Consider the following 14,836-nt stretch of genomic DNA (forward strand, 5'->3'; position numbering starts at 1 on the left):
TGTGACAAGGACGAAATGATTAGATTTTGGTGAAGACCCAATTCGGATCTGGTGAGTATAATTTTTAAAGTGATTCTTCAACATTGGCTTAGCGGTTAGGGTGCCGGCTTGGGATCCTAGGATCCTGGGTTCGAATCCCGGTCGATCGCTGAATTAACGCCAGGGGGGTTGACTCAACCTGTCATCCTTCCGAGGTCGGCAAATTGAGTACCAGCTTGCTGGGATGAATGATCCCGGTGTGTACCCCGGTTTAGAATAGGTACACTGTATCCCTGCAACTCGTAAGAGGCGACTAAGGGTTGGCATCAGGAAGGGCATCCGGCCATAAAAACATTGCCTCAAACAGGGAACCATGATCGTCATGGGGCCCGCAAGGCTAACCCCCGCTCCAGCGGGGAAAATGGCCTTAAAACGATCATTCATTCATTCATTCTTCAACATTGGGAAATCGGGCCGAAAATAATATATAGCAGTATATCTCAAAAAATTATGGATGGAGTTGTACAAAACTTGGTGGAGAGGTTGGGTGTGGGACAAGGGCTAATCGATTCGATTTTGGTGAAGATCTGAATATGGATTCGGATACGAGAATTATTTAATTTTTAAGTGATTCTTCAACATTGAGAGATCGGGCGAAAAGCGATATATAAAATGATATTTAAAAAAAGGTTATGGACGAGTTATGAATAAACTTGGTGGCCGAGTTGGTTTGGTGACGAGAACAAGCGATTAGATTTTGGTTCCGGTCCGAATCTAGATCTGGCCTGGCCCTAGATCAGCGGGATACAAAACAAACTGTTCAGCCTGGCGGAGGTATGTGGTCAACTGAGTGCCGTTCTAGTTTGAGTAATGGCTTCCTTCTTGCCATGCTACCATACAGAACAGACTTGTGGAGTGCTTGGGATATTGTTGTTACATGCACACAGTGACCAGTCTTTGCCATAAAAGCCTGTTGCTCTTTCAAAGTTGCCATTGGCCTGTTGGCAGCCTCTCTGATCAGTTTCCTCCTTGCTTGGTCATCCAGTTTGGAGGGACGATGGCCTGATAAAGGCAGGGTCTCGGTGGTGCCATACGCCTTCCACTTCTTAATGATTGTCTTGACTGTCTGTGCTCCAAGGTAAATTCAACGCCTTTGAAATAGTTTTATACCCATCCCCTGATCTGTGCCTTTCCCCAACTTTATCCCGGAGGTCTTTTGAAAGCTCCTTGGTGCTCATGGTTGAGTCTTTGCTGTGAAATGCACTACCCAGCAGGGGAAACCGACAGGAACAGATGATTTTATTCTGTAATAATCAGAATCACTACCATTTAACACAGGTGAAGGCGAACTCCATCCATTTTCTCCCGCCTCTGGAACAAACTCCCTCACTCTCTTCAATCCCACTCCTCCCTCCAGGTCTTTAAAACGGCTGTTCACCACCATCTCTTATCTTCCCCAATCCAAAACCTTGATCTTTTCTACCCCCGCTAATTTCACCCCAAATCCACTTTTTTGAGGTGACTTTTGTCTTCTTTCCTGGAAGTCCTTGGTGTCCTTGCGTTTTTTACCTATCCTGCCTTTTGATAAATTTTACTGCCTCCCCCCCAGGCCCTCTCCCTCCAAAAACATCTCCCGATATCCCTGCTCTCAAATGTTGTGTTTGTGTGCTTCCTCCCCTTCTCTCCCCATGTTGTCGACCACTCCCCTTTTTATATACTTTGTTTGCTTGTTTGTTTGATTTGTTTGTTTGATAAATGTTAGCTCTTTCACGAGCCTCGACTCTGTATACAAAAAAAAAAAAAAAAATTAACTTGGTGTGTGATTTTGAAGGTGATTGGTTACACCTGAGCTAATTCACAATTGCTATTATAAGGGGGTGGACACTTATCCAATCAAGATATACGAGGTTTGTATTTTTAATTAATTTGTTGTATTTTGTAGAATTTGTTTTTCACTTGGAAGTTGTGGATTACGATTTGTAAATAAAGGTGGAAAAAGTCTAATTGAATGCATTTTAATTCCAGGCTATAAGGTAACAAAAGGTGAAAATTTTGAAAGGGGTGCAGACTTTCTGGAGGCACTGTATATGAATATGAAAACCCCACAGGCTTCCTTCCTGATGCACTTTCATTCCAGGCCTAGGTGGATATCTTCCTCTGAAGATATGGCAGCATATGGCAGCAACGAAGGCTGGAAAGGGTGGAAATGCGAATGGTTCGATGGATGTGCGGAGTATCGTTGAGAGAGAAGAAGACAAATGATGAATTGCGAAAGATGATGGGAATATTGCCTGTGATTGATGCTGTGAAGAGGAACAGGTTGAGATGGTTTGGTCATGTGTTGAGGAAGGATGAAAGTGACTGGTTGAGAAGAGTGATGGAAGTTAATGTAGAAGGAAGTAGAGGACGGGGAAGACCAAGAAAGACTTGGCTAAAGATGGTGGAAAAAGAAATGCGGGCAAGGGGGTTAACAAGGAGAGATGCAGAAAATAGGGCAAAATGGAGAAGATTGTCATGGGGACCGCAAGGCTAACCCCCGCTCTAGCAGGGAAAATGGCCTTAAAATGCATGTTGTTGTTGTATACCAAGGCCGTGATGGGTGAAACCGAATGACAAATTCCTCAAAAGTAAAACAGCCCTAGCAATTAGCGGTTGCGGAACAAAAATCTCCATCCAATAATTAAATGTCCATCAAAAAGTTTTGTGTTTGCCGAAAAAACATCATTTCAACACTCACCAATTTCCCGCTTCCGTTCGTTACTCGTCAGATCGTGGAAAAACTCCGTCATGATGCTTTCCAAAGCCCGAAGGGAGGCCTCGTCGGAAGCCTAAGAACATTGCAAGGGAAATGTCAACATCGCTCCACCCTTAACGGTCGATCGATCTAAACGAGTAAGGAACGGGGAGCTAAACGGCGGAACTTCATTTTACGTGGACCTGTGGTGCCCACGGCAGCAATAGGCGATCCGACAGCACGACTTTAAATTCACGATGGGTACACGAGGAAGAATAGCACAATTCACGGTGCCCACCAATCCACAACAGATTCCGCCGGTTATTTGAAAAGCTTGACGTGGAAAAGTGATGAACCAGGTGACCGACTAAGTTCAACAAACGTCAAAGTACGCTTACCATAGTAGCACAAGCACGGAGTTTGCTTCAGGAGAACGAGACCTTGGTGGGGTTAATCATGTCCTGCAGGAAACACCTACAAGCAAATACAATTAATTAATTACCATTCAAAGGCTTGTCGTTTGTAAGTGTTACAAACGGCAGGGGTGTTATGCATTTACCTGTCTAAGGTAACGACTTCTTGCAGAAAAGATAAATGTGAACACCTATAGACATTCCTTCATTTGGGTAAACGAAAACACAGATGAAAAAATAAAGATAAAGGAAGAGGCCGAATGTGGTGGCATTCATGAAAATCAAGGGAATGCTCCACAAGACATTACTGTGGACAATGCCCACAATCGAGCGGACGCAATGTTCACAAAAAAATTACCTACAACGGCACTCGGTAGAGGGCATACCTCTGCCAGCCTGAAAGGTTTTTGTTTTGTTTCACCTTTCGGTCGAATCTGGATTCGTTCCTGAACCAAAATCGAATCGCTTGTTGTCGCATAACCAACTCACCCACAGCTTTTTGAAATATCATGCTCAAAGATGACAACGGTTAGGAGAGGTATCGGGGGCGGGTGGGATACGAAGAGGTATCGGGGGCGGGTGGGATACGGAGAGGTATCGGGGGCGGGTGGGATACGAAGAGGTATCGGGGGCGGGTGGGATACGAAGAGGTATCGGGGGCGGGTGGGATACGAAGAGGTATCGGGGGCGGGTGGGATACGAAGAGGTATCGGGGGCGGGTGGGATACGAAGAGGTATCGGGGGCGGGTGGGATACGAAGAGGTATCGGGGGGGGTGGGATACGAAGAGGTATCGTGGGGGGTGGGATACGAAGAGGTATCGTGGGGGGTGGGATACGAAGAGGTATCGTTGGGGGGTGGGATACGAAGAGGATTCGTGGGGGGAGGAATAGGTAACGTGGGGAGAGGGAGTGGAAGAGGAAGAGGTAACGTGGGGAGAGGGAGTGGAAGAGGGAGAGGTAACGTGGGGAGAGGGAGTGGAAGAGGAAGAGGTAACGTGGGGAGAGGGAGTGGAAGAGGAAGAGGTAACGTGGGGAGAGGGAGTGGAAGAGGAAGAGGTAACGTGGGGAGAGGGAGTGGAAGAGGAAGAGGTAACGTGGGGAGAGGGAGTGGAAGAGGAAGAGGTAACGTGGGGAGAGGGAGTGGAAGAGGAAGAGGTAACGTGGGGAGAGGGAGTGGAAGAGGAAGAGGTAACGTGGGGAGAGGGAGTGGAAGAGGAAGAGGTAACGTGGGGAGAGGGAGTGGAAGAGGAAGAGGTAACGTGGGGAGAGGGAGTGGAAGAGGAAGAGGTAACGTGGGGAGAGGGAGTGGAAGAGGAAGAGGTAACGTGGGGAGAGGGAGTGGAAGAGGAAGAGGTAACGTGGGGAGAGGGAGTGGAAGAGGAAGAGGTAACGTGGGGAGAGGGAGTGGAAGAGGAAGAGGTAACGTGGGGAGAGGGAGTGGAAGAGGAAGAGGTAACGTGGGGAGAGGGAGTGGAAGAGGAAGAGGTAACGTGGGGAGAGGGAGTGGAAGAGGAAGAGGTAACGTGGGGAGAGGGAGTGGAAGAGGAAGAGGTAACGTGGGGAGAGGGAGTGGAAGAGGAAGAGGTAACGTGGGGAGAGGGAGTGGAAGAGGAAGAGGTAACGTGGGGAGAGGGAGTGGAAGAGGAAGAGGTAACGTGGGGAGAGGGAGTGGAAGAGGAAGAGGTAACGTGGGGAGAGGGAGTGGAAGAGGAAGAGGTAACGTGGGGAGAGGGAGTGGAAGAGGAAGAGGTAACGTGGGGAGAGGGAGTGGAAGAGGAAGAGGTAACGTGGGGAGAGGGAGTGGAAGAGGAAGAGGTAACGTGGGGAGAGGGAGTGGAAGAGGAAGAGGTAACGTGGGGAGAGGGAGTGGAAGAGGAAACGTGGGGAGAGGGAGTGGAAGAGGAAGAGGTAACGTGGGGAGAGGGAGTGGAAGAGGAAGAGGTAACGTGGGGAGAGGGAGTGGAAGAGGAAGAGGTAACGTGGGGAGAGGGAGTGGAAGAGGAAGAGGTATCGTGGGGGGAGGGAGAGGAAGAGGCATCGTGGGGAGAGGAAGAGGAGGAGGAATCGGTATCGTGGGGGGCGGGGAAGAGGAATCGGTATCGTGGGGGGCGGGAGAGGAAGAGGAAGAGGAATCGTGGGGGGGAAGGAGAGGAAGTGGAAGAGGTATCAAGGGGGGAAGGAGAGGAAGAGGAAGAGGAATCGTGGGGGGAGGGAGAGGAAGAGGAAGAGGAATCGTGGGGGGGAAGGAGAGGATGTGGAAGAGGTATCAAGGGGAGAGGAAGAGGCAGAGGAATCGTGGGGGGAGGGAGAGGAAGTGGAAGAGGTATCAAGGGGAGAGGAAGAGGAAGAGGAATCGTGGGGGGAGGGCGAGGAAGAGGAAGAGGTATAGTGGGGGGAGGGAGAGGAAGAGGAAGGGGTATCATGGGGGCAGGGAGAGGAAGAGGCATCGTGAGGGCAGGAAGAGGAAGAGGTATCATGGGGGGAGGGAGAGGAGGAAGAGGTATCGTGAGGTCAGGGAGAGGAAGAGGTATCGAGGGGGGAGGGAGAGGAAGAGGTATCATGGGGGGAGGGAGAGGAAGAGGTAACGTGGGGCAAGAGAAGATGTGTTGTGGGGGTAGGGGACGAGATAAATTGCATGGGGTAGGGGGAGAGAGATATTGTCGGGGGTAGGGGGTGAGAGATGTTGTCATGGGTAGGGGTTGGGGGGGTGAGATGTTGTCGTGGGTAGGGGGGGGGGGGTGAGATGTTGCAGTGGGTAGGGGTTCAGGGATGTTGTTGGGGGTAGGGGGTGTGAGATGTTGTCGGGGGTAGAGGGTGAGAGATGTTGTAGGGGGAGGGGGTGAGAGATGTTGTAGGGGGTAGGGGTTGAGATATGTTGTAGGGGTAGGGGTTGAGATATGTTGCAGGGGGTAGAGGTTGAGATATGTTGTAGAGGTAGGGGTTGAGATATGTTGTTGGGGTAGGGGGTGAGATATGTTGTAGGGGTAGGGGGTGAGAAATGTTGTCGGGGGTAGGGGGTGAGATATGTTGTAGGCGGTAGGGGTTGCGATAGGTTGTAGGGGGTAGGGGTTGAGATATGTTGTAGGGGTAGGGGTTGAAATATGTTGTAGGGGGTAGGGGTTGAGATATGTTGTAGGGGGTAAGGGGTGAGAGATGTTGTAGGGGGTAAGAGGTGAGAGATGTTGTAGGGGGTAGGAGGTGAGAGATGTTGTAGGGGGTAGGGGTAGAGATATGTTGTCGGGGGTAAGGATCGAGATATGTTGTAGGAGTAGGGGGTGAGATATGTTGTAGGGGTAGGGGGTGAGAAATGTTGTCGGGGGTAGGGGGTGAGATATGTTGTAGGGGTAGGGGTTGAGATATGTTGTTTGGGTAGAGGTTGAGATATGTTGTAGGGGGTAAGGGGTGAGAGATGTTGTAGGGGGTAAGAGGTGAGAGATGTTGTAGGGGGTAGGAGGTGAGAGATGTTGTAGGGGGTAGAAGGTGAGAGATGTTGTCGGGGGTCGGGGTTGAGATGTTGTAGGGGGTAGGGGTTGAGATATGTTGTAGGGGTAGGGGGTGAGAAATGTTGTAGGGGGTAGGGGTTGAGATATGTTGTAGAGGTAGGGGTTGAGATATGTTGTTGGGGTAGGGGTTGAGATATGTTGTAGGGGGTAGGGGGAGAGATACGTTGTAGGGGTAGGGGTTGAGATATGTTGCAGGGGGTAGGGGTTGAGATATGTTGTAGGGGGTAAGATACGTTGTAGGGGGTAGGGGGCGAGATATGTTGTAGGGGGTAGGGTTTGAGATATGTTGTAGGGGGTAGGGGTTGAGATATGTTGTAGGGGTGGGGGTTGAGATATGTTGTATGGGGTCGGGGTTGAGATATGTTGTATGGGGTCAGGGTGAGATATGTTGTAGGGGGTAGGGGTTGAGATATGTTGTAGGGGTAGGGGTTGAGATATGTTGTAGGGGTGGGGGTTGAGATATGTTGTATGGGGTCGGGGTTGAGATATGTTGTATGGGGTCAGGGTGAGATATGTTGTAGGGGGTAGGGGTTGAGATATGTTGTAGGGGTAGGGGTTGAGATATGTTGTAGGGGGTCGGGGTTGAGATATGTTGTAGGGGGTCAGGGTTGAGATATGTTGTAGGGGGTCAGGGTTGAGATATGTTGTAGGGGGTCGGGGTTGAGATGTGTTGTAGGGGGTCGGGGTTGAGATGTGTTGTAGGGGGTCAGGGTTGAGATATGTTGTAGGGGGTCGGGGTTGAGATATGTTGTAGGGGGTCGGGGTTGAGATGTGTTGTAGGGGGTCGGGGTTGAGATGTGTTGTAGGGGGTCGGGGTTGAGATGTGTTGTAGGGGGTCGGGTTGAGATGTGTTGTCGGGGGTCGGGTTGAGATGTGTTGTAGGGGGTCGGGGTTGAGATATGTTGTAGGGGGTAGGGGTTGATATATGTTGTAGGGGGTAGGGGTTGATATATGTTGTATAGGGTAGGGTTGAGATATGTTGTAGGGGTCGGGTTGAGATGTGTTGTAGGGGGTCGGGTTGAGATGTGTTGTAGGGGGTCGGGTTGAGATGTGTTGAAGGGACTTGGGGTTGAGATATGTTGTAGGGGGTAGGGGTTGAGATATGTTGTATGGGATAGGGGTGAGATATGTTGTAGGGGTAGGGGTTGAGATATGTTTTAGGGGGTCGGGGTTGAGATATGTTGTAGGGGGTCGGGGTTGAGTTATGTTGCAGGGGGTCGGGGTTGAGATATGTTGTATGGGGTAGGGGTTGAGACATGTTGTAGGGGGTAGGGGTTGAGACATGTTGTAGGGGGTAGGGGTTGAGATATGTTGTAGGGGGTAGGGGTTGATATATGTTGTAGGGGGTAGGGGTTGATATATGTTGTAGGGGGTAGGGGTTGAGATATGTTGTAGGGGGTCAGGGTTGAGATATGTTGTAGGGGGTAGGGGTTGAGATATGTTGTAGGGGGTAGGGGTTGAGATATGTTGTAGGGGGTAGGGGTTGAGATATGTAGTAGGGGGTAGGGGTTGAGATATGTTCTCGGGGGTAGGGGTTGAGATATGTTCTCGGGGGTAGGGGTTGAGATACGTTGTAGGGGGTCAGGGTTGAGATATGTTGTAGGGGGTCAGGGTTGAGATATGTTGTAGGGTGTCGGGGTTGAGATATGTTGTAGGGTGTCGGGGTTGAGATATGTTGTAGGGGGTCGGGGTTGAGATATGTTGTAGGGGGTCGGGGTTGAGATGTGTTGTAGGGGGTCGGGGTTGAGATGTGTTGTAGGGGGTCGGGGTTGAGATGTGTTGTAGGGGGTCGGGGTTGAGATGTGTTGTAGGGGGTCGGGGTTGAGATGTGTTGTAGGGGGTCGGGGTTGAGATGTGTTGTAGGGGGTCGGGGTTGAGATGTGTTGTAGGGGGTCGGGGTTGAGATGTGTTGTAGGGGGTCGGGGTTGAGATGTGTTGTAGGGGGTCGGGGTTGAGATGTGTTGTAGGGGGTCGGGGTTGAGATGTGTTGTAGGGGGTCGGGGTTGAGATGTGTTGTAGGGGGTCGGGGTTGAGATGTGTTGTAGGGGGTCGGGGTTGAGATGTGTTGTAGGGGGTCGGGGTTGAGATGTGTTGTAGGGGGTCGGGGTTGAGATGTGTTGTAGGGGGTCGGGGTTGAGATATGTTGTAGGGGGTCGGGGTTGAGGTATGTTGTAGGGGGTAGGGGGTGAGATATGTTGTAGGGGAGGATTTGTGTGTAAATAGGGAGAAAATAATGCAGTAAAGATCGGAGAGGAAAGGAAGAAAAAAGGGAAATTGGTCTGACCATGAAAAAGGAAGTTGGGTGACGACCCAGAGTGAAGGGGAAGGGGTTTGGACTTTGGGGTGAAGATCGAAAAAGAAGAACGGGTGAGGGAAGTAAAAATGTACAAACCTAAAAGTACAACCGAAAGGCTGAAAATCGTTATAAATCAAACAACGTTCGGTCGTTATACCGTTATAATAAAGGCGCCATTCGATCCTCCCTTCACCAGCGACAAAAACCACAATCACCACCGGACATGCAGCGCGAACCGGGGCCAGAACCGCCATTCGCCCGCCATGATTTTTTTTTTTTTTAATTGCAAAAACACCCCCGCACGGGATAATTAGTGCAATAATTTTCAGCAATAATAACAATAATAATCATCACAATAATACACAAGCGACGATGACATATTCTCGACGAGTTTACCCATTGGCAGCAACTTGCTGGAGCAGGCAAGACGTCTGAAATATGGTCAACACTTTAATCTTCATGTCGCACACCACCCTTCACCAGTTCAATCAATCTCATTGTCGGACCCAGACAGACGTGACGAGCCCCGGGCAGTGCAGCACCAAGAGTAAGGCTTCGTGAGGCGACCCAAATGGCAAATGGCCGTTTACCCCAACACGCCCGTGTCACATCCTCACGCAATTCGGATTATCAGTAGAAATAGAATATAAATATTCTATTTCTGGTTCGTTTAAATAGGTTCAACTAGGTTTGTACAAAATATTTAACAATCTTAGAAAAACATGGAAGCAAACCTATTTGTTGCTGTTGTTGTTGTTGTTTAAAGCCTCACCCGTTATCACTTATCACTCGCCTTCTCCACTCAGCGACGAACAAACTCGCTTAATCACGTGGCTCGGTATGAACCAATCATCATCCTTTATAGCTGCAGGCGTGCTCACGGATTGGCTGAACATCTGATAGGCGATGTGTGGAGTCAGACGTCAGAGAGAAGCACAAGATGCGGGTCATTCGTTTTCGTCACGTGCACATTTTAAAAAAGGAGTTGCAAATGACGTCATAAAATCACGTCATATTTGCGTGAGAGGAAAACGTTCAATTAATATGAGAGAAAATGAGAAAGGATAGCGCCCACAAATTCCCCATGGTTAATTCTTTTCATTCCTTGGTGGGTCCCATCGGTGGTCCAGCAAACTGTTGGATCGGGAGGACGAAGAAAAGCGCTGGAATAAATCTTTTTTTTAAATTAAAACAGGTTTTCGAGGCGGTGAATGTGACGAGCATGTCGTTTGCAAAAAAAAATTAAGTCGGCGAAATACTCAATGTTTTGTTTTATCAATTAAAAAAGATATCAATTAATAATTGTGACGGACCAGATAACCGAGTGTGGAGCTTATGGATCGTGTTTCCGTGACGTCACTACATCCGGGCCGTTCGAGGGTCGACCGCCATTTTGGAGGAGAGGCGAAACAAACACAAGAGAGAACATACAAAACTGAAATTGGTGTATTGTTGTTAAATGAGCGGTAAAGACTTATAAAACTGTTTTAAACTATCTTGCGGTTGACGAATTAAGTGTTGCCTCGAGCCCTTTTCTTCCGTAATGGCGCTGGCGGACAGCCACCGTAACGGATGTGGAATTACGTCACGAGGAAACTCTCAATAGGTTTCTTTTTTGAAATTGTCGGGAAAAAATGTTTGCGTCACATTTTCTAGTTATGGGTAAAAGTGTTAAATGACAACGACAATAAAAAAAAAATAATATAAATATTAACAACAACAACAACAATCAGTTTTGTAAGTCGGGTTTGATCGCGAATCAGCAACTTGGGAATTGTGAATACCGAGCCACTCGAGTGTGTGTGCGCGCTTGGTGTTGTTTCTCCAGCAATGGCGAGCGTGCAGAAGGCGGCCGCTTCCGCCATCAAGGTGATCAAGCCGCTCTTATCGAGTGATACGTTCGAGGCTAAGCGTCGGGCGAGGGAACTGTACCGGACGTGGTACCGAGAGATCCCTCAGATTGGTACGTGGACTACGTGCTCTCACGTCAAGAGGAATTTGACATTGAATGACACTTTGGTGCTTTCACCGTTTCCCTCTTGCCTAGTGACAAGGTGTGTAGGGTCTTCGTGAAGCCTAGTGACAAGGTGTGTAGGGTCTTCGTGAAGCCTAGTGACAAGGTGTGTCGGGTCTTCGTGAAGCCTAGTGACAAGGTGTGTCGGGTCTTCGTGAAGCCTAGTGACAAGGTGTGTCGGGTCTTCGTGAAGCCTAGTGACAAGGTGTGTAGGGTCTTCGTGAAGCCCAGTGACAAGGTGTGTAGGGTCTTCGTGAAGCCTAGTGACAAGGTGTGTCGGGTCTTCGTGAAGCCTAGTGACAAGGTGTGTCGGGTCTTCGTGAAGCCTAGTGACAAGGTGTGTAGGGTCTTCGTGAAGCCCAGTGACAAGGTGTGTAGGGTCTTCGTGAAGCCTAGTGACAAGGTGTGTGGGGTCTTCGTGAAGCCTAGTGACAAAGTGTGTGGGGTCTTCGTGAAGGGTGTACTCTCATAAACAAGCACAGCCTGTCGTGGGGACCAAGTCAGGCTTGTAAAGGGTCTTGGAAAGGAAGCGCAAGACCCGGACCAAGTTTGATGAACGTCACGAACACTTCGGACTAGTGTTGGTAATGCCGGAACATCATTTGTGATGGACATTCGGTCTTGCTGTTATATTCCGCCATGGATTCCAGTTGCAGGTTCTTGAGAAAGGCTGGAACCAGGGTGAGGGATCTCGGGCTCCTGATATACATTGTACATGTGTTACAAGTCGGACAAGGACGTTTGAGATGGACAAGTTAGCACAATGTGTGGGATTTGAACCAAGTGGTCCAGCCTTGTTATCCGGGCTTCTTTTATTGAATTTTTTTTTTACTTTGACATGGATTTATTTATTTATTAGCACGGACATGGCATAACTTATGGACATTTTTTTATGGGCAATGATGGAGCCAATCTTCATGTCCCATTGCTCCCTTAACCTGGTTTTGTCCGCACGTTAGTGCATATGTTTCAGTTGGACATCTCGGTGACGGAGAGCCGAGAAAAGTTGCGTCAGGTGTTCAAGAAGAACGCCCACTTGCAAGACCCCAGAGTCATTGACATGTTGGTCATCAAGGTATGTCGAGGGATAATTATGTGAAGGTTCTTCTTGAACAGATACAATTATTCCCACCTTGTGGGATTGAGTGAGCGGAACGGAGGCTGGCAGGGCTTTTCTGGAACTGGCTGATTAGTACAGGAATTTGTCCTTTTTTCTTTCTTTTCTTTTTGTATACAAGATCGAGGCTCGTGAGAGCTAACATTCATTCCCTCCCCACCCCCCCCCAAAAAACCCACAAACGGACACACAAAACGTACAATAAAGGGAGCGGGAGACAAGATGGGGAGAGAGGGAAGCACACAAGTACAACAGCAGAGAACAGGGAAATTTGGAGATCTGTGGGAGGGAGAGGGCTTGGGGTGAGGAGGCATGGGAAGGGAGGGGGGTGGGAGAGGTATAAAATACATGGACACTGCTAGGACTTCCAGGAAAGAAGTCGGTATTTCAAAAACGTGGATCTGGGGTGAATTAACGGGGGTAGAAAAGATCAAGGTTTTGGATGGGGGAAGATAAGAGATGGGGATGAACAGGTGTTTTCAAGACCTGGAGGGAGGAGAGGGGGTGAATAGAGTCTTTATTTTGGCAGTTTAACCATAAGAGGGTTGCAGGCAGATCTTGTGCGACCTGTAGGAATATTTGGGGGACAGAGCACAGACAGAGCTGAGGGAGCAAGGCCAGAGAGGAGTCTGTAGAAGACAGAAAGACCACCTACCTGCTTGCGGTGAGTGAGTGAAAGGCCCTCAGAATCAGCTTCATCTTGGGAGATTCCAATGATTCTGAAAGCTTTGGTTTCAACAGCGTGAAGCCGAGCTAGGTGTGAGGCAGGACCACCAGCCCAGAGGAGAGAGCAGTATTCCATTGAGCGGCAGATGAAAGCCTTGTATATGGTGAGGTGCTCAGGTGTGCCAAGGAATGACCGCACGATGGAGGATGCCCAGTCGGGGACTGGCTTTTGATAGTTTGGAAAAAATATAGTTCCCAGTTTGGAAATATGGTTTTCCCAGGAAAGATCATGGCAGATTTGTTTAGGATGCCAGCGATAGCTCACTGACCCTTCGCCAAAGATGTTTTAACGTCCACCTACATCTCCTGCAGACAGACGGGTTCTCCGGCTTAACATCCAACAATGTGATGGCAGACAAATTGATCCCTCACCCAGCCAGCGAAACACCAGGAAGGCAGTTTATAGCCTAGTCAGCGGTTAAACCCAGGCTGGACGGCTCCGAGGTGAGTACGCATACTTCAAGGCCATCCTCCCCTAGGAAATATGTAGAAATGTGAAAATGAAGCAAAATGTCCAGATTACGGATTTATCTTCAAATTTTTACACTTTTTTTTTTTATCCGTTTGTGGCCGTCAGAGTTGTCTTTGATCAACGAGCTGCGAAAGCTGTCGTCTCTGGAAAGACGATGCCGATTGCCTGCACATCAACATCGTGATTTCCTGTTGACCGTTAAATGGTCACGTTTAATGAATCGTCTTGTTGAGGTCATCACCGGAGCAGCATTTGTCATGCGCTCAAACCTATCTTCCTGCCAAGAAGAGCAAGTTTGAATTCTCGTGTGCCAAACGCAATTGGTATCGAACCGATGATCTCAGTCTCCTGGCTCGACCTATGCTTGGCCAGGCATTGCCAGCATTCCACGGTGGGTCTCCAGTACTGTTCCAAATAATTTGTTCAGTTTACAGCTGAGTCGGGATTCAAACCCAGGCAAGACCGATTGGAGGTGAATGTGCGTACCTCTGAGCCATCCTGCCAGCCATTAAAAGATGGGGGGACTCCAATCAAAACATTGTCATTTGTGCCCTGTCCCATCCCCACCCTAGGGAAAGCTCGAGCTCGAAGAGACGATGAAGATCTGGAAGCAGCGCACGCACATTATGCGCTACTTCAACGAGGAAAACCCCAGGCACAAGAACTTCATGACGAAGTTTCTCTCGGGTCATGACCCTTAAGCGGGTTCTCAGTCCATCCAAGCCAATCCCAAAATTGCATTTATTTAATTTTTTTGTGCATCAAAATTCATGTTCAGGGAGATACCTGTAAATTGCAATGTTCAGTGGGCGTTTCCACCGTGTAACGTGTCGGTGCACGTGAACGATGTCTCCTGATGTAAATGTGTGGTGTAATCTACCTGTACTTGCAATGAAATACACTCGACCTGCATCATCTCGTCCTGAGGTCTTCACTTTCACAAAAATTCCCATTTTCACTAAACCTGGAAATATAAAGTTGTCTCGTTTAATCAATTAAAACCAACAAGTGCAATAGGATTTGGAACGGGGAACATACACAGCACACCAACACCATGATGTATAACACGAGTACATGCAGCGCACACCTTTGTATAACGAGGAAAAGCATTTAGCACACCACGCAGCGCTCCGACAGGAAACGGTTTTGGTTATTGAAGTGAATTGTTTAGGTAAAGCTGCGGTTGACATATATGTTCGATGGTTGAGGTGCTATACTACTCAAACTGGCTCAGGTGGATGCTTACAGACGTACCATGGCATGTATGGTAAAATAAAATTTCTTATACACCACGATGGGGCGAGCCTCGTTTCAATCAAACTCGTCGTCTTCGGGGACAAATATGTCGTGTTCTTCCAGAATCTCCGCACCTTGCTTGCTCATCATCGCGCCAAGGTAAAGGAAAGGAACCACGACGACGAGCACTTTTGTGAGGCCGAAGGGAACCTGCACACGGCACACACCCAGGGATCGAGAAACATTATCTCCCTCACGCCACCGACCACTCTGTCTGGTTATTTCACCTTCAATCCATAAATCCCTCCTTGTGTTCGTCGTGCTCAGACCCAGGTTTCCTGTTGT

General features: G+C 48.9%; 2 protein-coding genes across 3 annotated transcripts in view; one reads left to right on the forward strand and one right to left on the reverse strand.

Moving 5' to 3' along the window:
- Positions 1–9,555, reverse strand: part of XPO6 (exportin 6) — a 75,670-nt gene extending 66,115 nt beyond the window's left edge. The window contains exons 1-3 of one of the 2 annotated variants that reach the window (XM_068104203.2): positions 9,323–9,555; positions 3,112–3,187; positions 2,717–2,807 (exon numbers count right to left, since the gene is read on the reverse strand). In XM_068104203.2, coding sequence (XP_067960304.2) covers positions 2,717–2,807; positions 3,112–3,114 — 94 coding nt within the window. In that variant the 5' untranslated portion in view covers positions 3,115–3,187; positions 9,323–9,555. Of the gene's footprint in view, positions 1–2,716; positions 2,808–3,111; positions 3,188–9,083; positions 9,181–9,322 lie in introns of those variants that run through there. The other variant, XM_068104205.2, reaches the window with a different exon arrangement.
- A 1,083-nt stretch (positions 9,556–10,638) lies between these two features.
- NDUFA6 (NADH:ubiquinone oxidoreductase subunit A6) lies at positions 10,639–14,550 on the forward strand. Its single transcript, XM_068104199.2, has 3 exons — positions 10,639–10,889; positions 11,900–12,015; positions 13,828–14,550. The coding sequence occupies exons 1-3, from the start codon at positions 10,757–10,759 to the stop codon at positions 13,954–13,956; spliced, it is 378 nt and encodes a 125-aa protein (XP_067960300.1). The 5' UTR covers positions 10,639–10,756; the 3' UTR covers positions 13,957–14,550.
- Positions 14,551–14,836: the final 286 nt, after the last annotated feature.

Source organism: Myxine glutinosa, chromosome 5 (assembly GCF_964187855.1).
Source record: "Myxine glutinosa chromosome 5, kmMyxGlut1.1, whole genome shotgun sequence".
In the NCBI taxonomy this organism is placed as follows: Eukaryota; Metazoa; Chordata; class Myxini; order Myxiniformes; family Myxinidae; genus Myxine; species Myxine glutinosa.